At 46.6% G+C, this 10009-nt stretch overlaps 1 protein-coding gene across 1 annotated transcript in view; it reads left to right on the forward strand.

Moving 5' to 3' along the window:
- Positions 1-9800, forward strand: part of sema3bl (sema domain, immunoglobulin domain (Ig), short basic domain, secreted, (semaphorin) 3bl) — a 47556-nt gene extending 37756 nt beyond the window's left edge. Inside the window, exons 7-16 of the mRNA XM_010895849.4 lie at positions 197-339; positions 2129-2243; positions 2369-2438; positions 2582-2726; positions 4609-4840; positions 4948-5039; positions 5169-5210; positions 5712-5937; positions 7160-7293; positions 8374-9800. Of these exons, the coding sequence (XP_010894151.2) occupies positions 197-339; positions 2129-2243; positions 2369-2438; positions 2582-2726; positions 4609-4840; positions 4948-5039; positions 5169-5210; positions 5712-5937; positions 7160-7293; positions 8374-8868 (1694 nt within the window). The 3' untranslated portion in view covers positions 8869-9800. The remainder of the gene's footprint in view (positions 1-196; positions 340-2128; positions 2244-2368; positions 2439-2581; positions 2727-4608; positions 4841-4947; positions 5040-5168; positions 5211-5711; positions 5938-7159; positions 7294-8373) is intronic.
- Positions 9801-10009: the final 209 nt, after the last annotated feature.

Raw genomic sequence — 10009 nt, forward strand, 5'->3', positions numbered from 1 at the left:
TGCTTTTATTGACACTATTTGACAAATTATTGTTTTTTCTGGCTTACTCTTTATCTCACTTCCCCTCTTGCCTCATTCCCTCTCTCTCATTCCCTCTCTCTCACTCCCTCTCCCCCACTCCCTCTCCCCCACTCCCTCCCCTGTCTCCTCCCTCTGTCTTACCCCTCTTACTCTCTCTGTCGCTCCCTCACTCCAGATCCTAAGTTTGTTGCGGCCCACCTCATCCCTGATAATGATGACCGTGACAATGACAAGGTGTACTTCTTCTTCACTGAGAAGGCCATGGAGGCCGGGGACAGAGAGGGGGCCATCCACACCCGCGTGGGGCGAGTCTGCGCGGTAAGAACAGTATACATTCTCGTACAGTTCAACTCATCCTGCCGTTTAACCCTTTGTTAGTTCGATGAAGCTAACAGGACCATTGTGAACTGTTGGCCGATTATTCACGCTCCACGAAACCCAGGTCGGCTGAGTCTCCACCCCCGCTTGGGCCACACCATGACCCGGGGCTTGGGAACTGGATCATGGCTGCGGGTTATTTCCACAGTGGGTCTTCAGTCTTGACATAGTGAGAGTTTAATGTTTCGTTATGGGCAGATGTGCTTATAGTATTGCCTTACATAGAGGGTCTGTAAGGGTTTAGCAAGGCCACTGAGGCAGACAGAGAAGGAGAGACAAGCGTCGGGCTGGGGATGGCTGAAATTCCACAACAATTGGCATTTTTCTCCACACACGCAGCTGTGGGATATGCTGGATGTGAAGGACCTGCATACCAACCATCTTTATCACACAATCTTACATCCCGCCTGACACGCACGCACGCACACACACACAAGCACACGCACACACGCGCACACGCACACACACACCACAGCTGACTGCAGAAGTCCTAAACCCTTTTAAGATGGATATTGTAAAACATTCCTATGCTCACATTTGACCCACACACACATGCATCTCCTCAGAATCGTTCTCCATATATTTTTGTATTTCATCCTCAATATCCCTCCCCGAGGGATGTTAGACACTACCTGGTATTATCAGTTTCACCAGAACCGAAACACACTGAAACACATCCTACCAAGAACGCAATTTTCTGTGTGAGCTGATCCCAGACAGATTATACAGCCTCTGTGTCTACTGAAGTACCCTGCCTGCCTGGCCTGTAGGCTGCCTGTGTGATAGCTCTCCAACTGTACTGCACTACAGAGAACATGATTCAATCTTCCTAATCCACGTTGAATGGCTCCCTGGTGGCCAGTGCACTGTTACAGAAGGGTTTCCTAGGCACTCAACTGCAGGAAGAGGCCAGATAGAGTCACATATCTATTGTTCCTGTATGATTTAACACTACCAGTACTCTTCTGTGCCCTAGAGAAGGTGTAGGTGCAGCTGATAAATTCACTTTATTCTTGAACTGGGAATGTGTCTAGACACTCTCTCTCATTTTCACTTTTGCTTTTTGTTCTCTTTCAGATAATTAAGTGTCTGGATGTGTGGAACAGTGTGTTCTGTGCATTATAGAGATATATGATAACGACGATGGTAATCATAATAGAAATGATGATAATGTCGATGGTGGCGATGATGTGATGGTGATGATATTGGTAATGAGGGTATTGATCGTGACAGTGGGAATGATAGTATTAATGATGGTGAGGGTAATAGTGAAGATAATACTGATGATTGGGATAACTGTGATGATGATGTGATGGTGATGATATTGGTAATGAGGGTATTGTTCGTGACAGTGGGAATGATAGCATTAATGATGGCGAGGGTAATAGTGAAGATAATACTGATGATTGGGATAACTGTGATGATGATGTGATGGTGATGATATTGGTAATGAGGGTATTGTTCGTGACAGTGGGAATGATAGCATTAATGATGGCGAGGGTAATAGTGAAGATAATACTGATGATTGGGATAACTGTGATGATGATGTGATGGTGATGATATTGGTAATGAGGGTATTGTTTGTGACAGTGGGAATGATAGCATTAATGATGGCGAGGGTAATAGTGAAGATAATACTGATGATTGGGATAACGGTGATGATGATAATGGTGATTTGATATGGTAATAGTGATGGTTCTAGGGGGATGTTGCCTTTGTCCTCCTATAGAACGATGCAGGTGGACAGAGGGTCCTGGTGAATAAATGGAGCACTTTCATCAAGGCCAGACTGGTGTGTTCAGTACCTGGACCTCATGGCATCGACACCCATTTTGACGAGCTGGGTGAGATACAAAACACACACACACCCTAACACAAGTAAAGCACACACACAAATCATTTTGTCTCACAGGCATAACAGTTGAACACCCTCAGAAAAGTCACTGTTACATAATAAACCCTATCACAGAGGATGTCTTCCTGCTCAGAGGCAAGGACGAGAAGAATCCTGATGTTTATGCCATCTTCAGCACCATCAGGTGAGCTGGTTCCACCCTTCCTCAGCGCCGTCGCTAACTTGCACGCCCTCAACTCTTTAAAAAGTCCACAACTTCAATTGTACCAAGGAGCAACGAAACCTAGTTGAAATCAGTTACTGACTTACGGACCTCTCTCCCGGCAGTAACGTTTTCCAGGGCTTTGCGGTGTGCGTATACAGTATGGCGGACATCAGGGAGGCCTTCAACGGGCCGTTTGCACACAAGGAAGGTCCTGACTACCAGTGGGGACCTTATGAGGGTCGAGTGCCCTATCCAAGGCCAGGGGTGGTGAGTACTATTGCACAGTAACGTAGCGCAGGCTACCAGGCCACAGCTCCAATAATGTCAGCCTCCTGATCAGCCTACGTCTGTCTTCACTTCTAACTGCAGTTAGGGAGAGTGAGAATGAAAAATATGAAGAGAGAGAAGTGGAGAAAGGTATGGAGGAAGTCCAACAGAGGGATAAAGAGCTAGTTCAGCTGTGACAGTGTGGTTACAGGTCCTCCTGGTTTCCCCGTTCCTTTCAGCGAGTCTGTCTCATGTTCAGGCTGTCATCCGGATCGTTGTAATTTAGACTCATTTAGGGCCTGAGTGCCAGAGCACACTGTGGTTTCACTCCACACACACAGGTCTGATTTGGTGGTTTCACTCCACACACAGGTCTGATTTGGAAGAATGTCCTGGCCCAGACCAGCCTAACGGGAGGGAAGGAAAGAGATGGTGGTTTGGCAAGGAGATTAAACTGTGTAACTTTGCTTTGGTCTCTGCCAACAAGTCATTCAGGGGCTTACCCCCTGGTCTAACCCTAAGCCCCCCGGTCTACTTCCTAGTAACATTTGATTAGAGTTTGCTGGAAAAAATGTATAAGAAGTTACAATTTAAGCATTCTAACCTGAATTTCTGTCATGGGTTTTTGTCCAAGATTAAGACGCATCCACCTTGATGTGATCCATGATCATTTGATCCCCTACAGGGTGCTCCCTCATAATGTTTCTGTAAAACTCCAACAGTATTATCTTCTGTAAATGCTCTCCCCTTATAATGTTTCTGTAAAACTTCACCAGTATTATGTAAATCCTCCCCCCTCATAATGTTACTGTAAAATGTCACCAGTATTATTTAAACGTTCCCCCTTCTGATGTTACTGTAAAATATCACCAGTATTATTTAAATGCTCCCCCTTCTGATGTTACTGTAAAATATCACCAGTATTATTTAAATGCTCCCCCTTCTGATGTTACTGTAAAATATCACTAGTATTATTTAAATGCCCTTCCCTCATAATGTTGCAGTAAAACTCTACCAGTTTTATCTAAATGCGCTTCCTTCCTAATGTTACTGTAAAACTCCCCACGGTCATCTTACTACTCCTATGCTAACCTTCTCCATATGGTCCATATGCTGCTTCAATCTGCTAATTCCCGAGGTTCATTCCTAAACCACAGACTGACTCAATGACTCACTCAGTATAGAGCTAACAGACATTTCTCCAGGTACATTCTTTATGGCACCCTATTCTCTTTGAAGTACACTACTTTTGACCAGAACTACATAGGAAGTAGGGTGTCATTTGGTACTGCCTCATTTGGGACTGCCTCCGGCCCAATGCCTCTGTGCCTCAATTTAGAGACATTTGGCTGTCATCTCTTCCCTCTATAACAGACCTCTCCTCTCCGGTACTGTTTCTGAAGGCTATTGTGTAATTGCACCGTTTTCCTGTGATTTAGTGCTTAAGGGGTGTTGCATACTTTTCCCACCCATGGTGTAGATAAGCATGTGCAAGCTATTATTTTTCATTGCACTCCACTTTTCTCACTTGTTTTCACTTACTGAAGCTAAGACATCAGAGTTGGGATCAGTTCCTCGTGAATTCCAGTCAATTCAGGAATTTAAATGGGCTTCTTTGCTGAAATTCCATGTCAATTTCAATTTAACACCAACTGAAATGATATTTCAACCCTGTCAGAAATGCCAGCGGATTAGTCAATGAAATGTCAGAATCGTCTCAAGCGCGGTGCTAAGTGTGACTCCCAGCCACAGACCTAACAACCAAATGACATTTCAACTGAGCTCCAAAAAACACAGCTGCAGAAAGCATTCATATCACATTGCCCTAAACCCTTTTAGATTTGATATAAATCCTCTTTGTCTCCTCGTCCCCTGCGTCCAGTGCCCCAGTAAGATCACCAACCAGCCTGGCAGACAGTTTGGCAGTACCAAGGACTTCCCGGACGCTGTGCTCCAGTTTGCCCGGGGCCACCCCCTGATGTGGCGCCCGGTGTACCCGGCAATGAGGCAGCCCCTGCTGGTCAAGGCCAATGTGCCCTACCGTCTCAAACAGATTGTGGTGGACCGCGTGGAAGCTGACGATGGACAGTATGATGTCATGTTTATAGGCACAGGTCAGCCACATTTGATTCACAGTCTGCTCCTCTCTGTTCCGGTGAGAAAACCAATGTGTATTGTGATTGGTCAGTTGACCCTTTTGACCCCTGACCTCTGACCCCAGACATTGGCACCGTGCTGAAGGTCATTGCCCTGCGTAGCGGCAACTCTCTGGACACAGAAGAGGTCACTCTGGAGGAGATGCAGGTCTTTAAGGTAGCTGAACAAGATGGTCCCCCACCTCCCTCTTCTCCTTCCCTCTACTACTCCTGTTCTACTTATCCCCACAGAAGATTCAAAATCCCAAGCCTTTAACAAATGCTTTCATATTCTCATTTTGTGAAGGTACAAACTCCCATTACATCTTTGGACATTTCAGTAAAAAGGGTGAGTAAATGTTTGTTCTAATTTATTGCTCATTTTATTGTAGAGAACCTACCAGCACTGAAGCCAACTTCATGATCATTCCTACTAATTCACTATATACTTCACTGAACCAACCTCTATGATAAATCCTACTATATTCACTGTATACCTTTCTGAAGCCAACTTTATGACAATACCTACTATATTCACTGTATACTTCACTGAAGCCAGCTCTATCATAAATCCTACTATATTTACTATATACAGCTCTGGAAACATTTAAGAGACCACTGCAACTTTTTCTTTCCCTTCCAAAAATGTTGAAAAGGAAGGGTCCTCTGCAAATTGAACGCTTCTGTTCCTCACTCAAAACGTTCCTTTTCCACTTTTTTGGAAGGGAAAGAAAAAGGTGCAGTGATCTCTTAATTTTTCCTGCAGCTGTACTTCACTGAAGCCAACTCTGTGGTAAATCCCACTAGATTCTCATACTCTGGTTCTCTTCTGATCCCCTTTCCCACATAGCAAGCTCTGTTCGTGGGTTCCCCGGTGGGTGTGGCCCAGCTGAGGCTCCACAAGTGTGAGACCTATGGGAAGGCCTGTGCTGAGTGCTGCCTGGCCAGAGACCCATACTGTGCCTGGGACGGTACCTCCTGCACCCGCTACACCTCCCTCAGCAAACGACGCTTCCGCCGCCAGGACATTCGGCACGGCAACCCTGTCCTGCAGTGTTTGGACCAGAAACTCAGTGGTGAGAGAGTGGAGAAGGGAAGGTAGAGGGGGTGCCATCTGGCTCTGTGGGGTCTGGAGCAGAACCTCAGTGGTGAGAGAATGGAGAAGGGTAGGTAGAGGGGGTGCCATCTGGCTCTGTGGGGTATGGAGCAGAACCTCAGTGGTTAGGACCGAGAGAGATACGTTGAGAATGTGAATGTGAAGGACATGCAGTACTGAGACTCATGCCAATTAGGAAAGTACAGCATGCTAACATCCTGTTGAGAAAGGGTATGTGGCAGAGGCGTCGTTAGGATCACAATACATTCGGGGCTTAGCCCCCCCACCCCTGTGACAGAAAGTAGAGTGTTTTGAATGTACATGCGGAAAATGTCAATGTACACGCTTGCGACGTCTACATTGGCATAATGCACGATCGGAATCACAGATGAATGGATCAGGGGTCATTATTATTTTTTGGTCCATTTGAGATCTGGGGCTATTCATTAAAGACGCCCAGGCAATAGCCCTGGACGTCCAGGGCTAACGACGCCACTGGTATGTGGGAACAGCTGTAATACTGACCAGGAGGAAATTAAGTAGAATTGTTGCTTCATAGCACACCACTTTAGACCAGGGCACTATTCAAAAGTATTGCACTTTGTTGGGAATAGGGTGCCAGAAGCAGACCTGATTTTGTCTCAGGGGAGAGCGAGCAGGATGTACACTGTAAACATTTCATTGGTTGACCGACCAAAAGCCAGTAGAAACCATGTGCAGATTAGGTTGTGAAGCCCAGCATCTGGTCTTTGGGAAGTTATCAGGAGAACACAAGTTGTGATACGGCCCTGTGTCTGGGAACACGGGGTACTAACATGAAACACAGGGTTTGTCTTGGTTGATTGGTAAGTATGGATATGTATTTTGAATACCTTGTTTTCCATTTACAATTGCTTTCTAAAGTCTGTGTACAAAAACATTAAGAAAGGCCTTTTTTTCTTCTTTTCAAATAATTGTTCTAATACTTCTCGGTGTGGGGGGTGAGGGGCGCAAACCTAAAGGCATGGGTGGGGAGGGAAATTTAATCCCTTAGGTCATTATCTTGTGTTTTGCAAAAATCGACCTAAGAGGCAAAAAAGGGTGATTCATCATCCGCCGTAGCTTAGCCGAAGTCACGCTGCCTGACGAAATCACACGCTCTCTGCAGATCACCATTCCAAGTGTCTCCGTCTTCTGATGTACCTACGTTGCGTGTGTTACAGTGGAGGAGCTGGACGTGACGGAGGAAAGAGTTGTGTACGGGACAGAAAACAACAGCACCTTCCTGGAGTGCATCCCCCGCTCCCCTCAGGCCACTGTAACATGGCTGGTCCAACGAGAAGACCGCAAAGAGGAGGTGAGGTAGAAGAAAAGATGCATGGAGAGAGACTGTTTGAGACTTTTTGCCATAGTCGTAACTGGGAGAGTCCACTGGCTATGCAAACCTTGCTTAGCAGCGTAACTGGCTTAGCAGCGTATTGTCGGCACACTTGTGACTGTTTGTGGTGGACCTGGTGACATGCAGGTTGACTGAGGTGGACAGCCAAATGAGTTCCTCTGACGCACTGGTTCAATTGACTTCCTGGTTTCGCTAGCATTGTGACAGGAAGCAGAGCAGCTGCATGTTTTAGAAGATGCATGTCCCAAAATTCATGAGCCTTCAAAGAGACGCTGTTGTAACTACAAATTGGATAAGGCGATATTTTTAGAGACTGGGTGCATTCGGTGAATATCAAATGTGTTGTGATAGACAGACAGACAGAGGGATAACGAGTGAGTTAAAGATTAATAAGAGAAAGTAGGGCAGACAGGGAGAGAGTAAGAAAAAGAAAGTGAGACATACAAACTGAAAAAAAGACAGACACAGAGAGAATAAAGCAAAAGATGTCTAGAAACCTGAAATAAGGCAGTAATCAGGACCTCAGGGGTAGATTTAATGGGCCTGTATGAGAGAGCGAGAGGGGGGTGTTTTACTAGGAACAGGTTCAGAGAGTCCAGTCAGGTCCGCTTCAGATTAGTGACCCATTCCATGTAAGGTTTTTCCCACGCATGGGTCCTTTTGTGGGTTTTCTATACTTAGAGGGGTGTTAAGCATATAAGTATTAAGGCATTAGAACAGATTTCTATTTCCCATCAAATAAACCTTGGCTCTCAGCTGTTCATCTTAGTAGACCAGGCTGCCCTGTTTTCATTGGCAAAAACACATGCACAGGCATCAGGAGGGAACGAAAAAACAACTGCTGATTTTCATGGCAGAATTCTTCCTAGCCACCCAAGTTGAGAAAACAGCCCGAAAATCTCCTCATCCATTCTCTCCTCTATGTGGTACCTCAACCCATCGGTATCCAGTCATTCCTTCTTCTCACCACCACTTTTTCCCCTCTCTCTGCCTCCTCCCTCACACCCCCCCAATCCCCGCCCCCCTTCCTCCTTGTAGGTGAAGCTGGATGAGCGGGTAATGCGCACAGAACAAGGCTTGCTGTTCCGGCGCGTCTTCCGTCAGGACGAGGGAGCGTACGTGTGTCGTTCCCGTGAGCACGGCTTCGCCCGGACCCTTGCCCGCTTCACCTTGGAGGTTCTGCCAGGGGAGTCGCTGAGCGAGCTGCTGGCCCGCGACGATGCCCCCCTTGACGGCTCCTTCAGCACCAAGGGTTACCGGGCCTGGATCCCCTGCCACGCTTTAAGGAGCACAGGCGCGATCAACCACCCGCGATCCTGGTTCAAGGACATCATGCAGCTCATCGGCCCGTCCAACCTGCCTCACGTGGAGGAGTACTGCGAGAGGATGTGGTGCAACGACAAGCTGCGGCGCAAACACAAGAGCATGCTGGACAAGTACCGCCAGGCGCACGATAGCGCACGGAAGGCCCGCAACAAGGGTTCTGGAGAACGCAACCGGACGCCGCGCGACGTCAACAACCGGCAGCCATAGAGATGAGCGAGAGAGAGATGGAAGGGCAACAGGTCATGTACTGAGAGAGAGAGGGAAGCGAAATGTATTGTAGGAGGAGACATACTGTCACCATGCTGTAGTGAGAGTGGGAGGACAGAGGACGGAGAGAGACGGGGACTCATGAAACTCTAATTTACTTCCTGAGGGAAGCCCCTGCGGTTTTCCCCTAGGGACAACGCTGCACAGGTCTAAGGACGGATGGTACCACACCGGATGGGCTGTGTGGGGACTGCCATGACCGATCACTCGTCACACTTGTACCTTTTGAGCTGATTCCATGTCACCCATGTTATGCCTGCTTTGGTGTGTTTCACGCTGTTCCCCTTAAAATTACCGCTCCACACCTTAGCCTTACACAACACGTCCACTTTACCTACACTGCTAAAACAAATGGAGTAAAAATGAGGGGGGCTCTGGGGTGGTCTGTGGTTTCATAGTGCCAAGTTTCCACTGCAGTCTACGAGCGATCATCGACTGTGCAACTGGCAGACGTGTGACTGAAAGCTCCATAAGCTATCCAAATTGGTAAGCATGGCCAGGGGTGGGAGGGCAGATGGCCTGGCCGTAGGGACTTTCATGTCTCAGTGGGCTGTGCAACGAGATAGGGTAATCAATTGAATTAGTTATGAAAACATTGGGAATGGGGGAGAAAATCTGGGGTAATTGTTCTGTTGGAGATTTCATGTAAAGTATGGCCCTCAAAGGCTTTCTACTGTATGTAGAACACCAAATCACAGTAACTCCCCATCACTTCCCAAGTCAACCACACATTAGATCACTTCTTGGCATGTAAGCACACACACACACACACTTTCTCCAATGTACACTGTTGAGCAAATATACGGTCACCTACAAAATGATTGGCGCCTTTGTTCAAAATCTGAAAAATAAACAACACAGGTAATGAGTAACATTTACATTTTTTGTAGTATACATTTCATTTATACTTCAAGGACACCAACTTGCAAACCATTTTGGCATAAAAAATGAGAATGGATGAGCCAAACCGAAACCCAGTACCAATACCTACCAGAAAATATTGTTATTGATCTTTAATGAAGCTATCTGGTTTCCACTCATATTGCGACCTTGTTAAGACTTAATAAACTTTATCTAGTAC

The sequence above is a fragment of the Esox lucius genome, chromosome 12, assembly GCF_011004845.1.
Source record: "Esox lucius isolate fEsoLuc1 chromosome 12, fEsoLuc1.pri, whole genome shotgun sequence".
Lineage (NCBI taxonomy): Eukaryota > Metazoa > Chordata > Actinopteri > Esociformes > Esocidae > Esox > Esox lucius.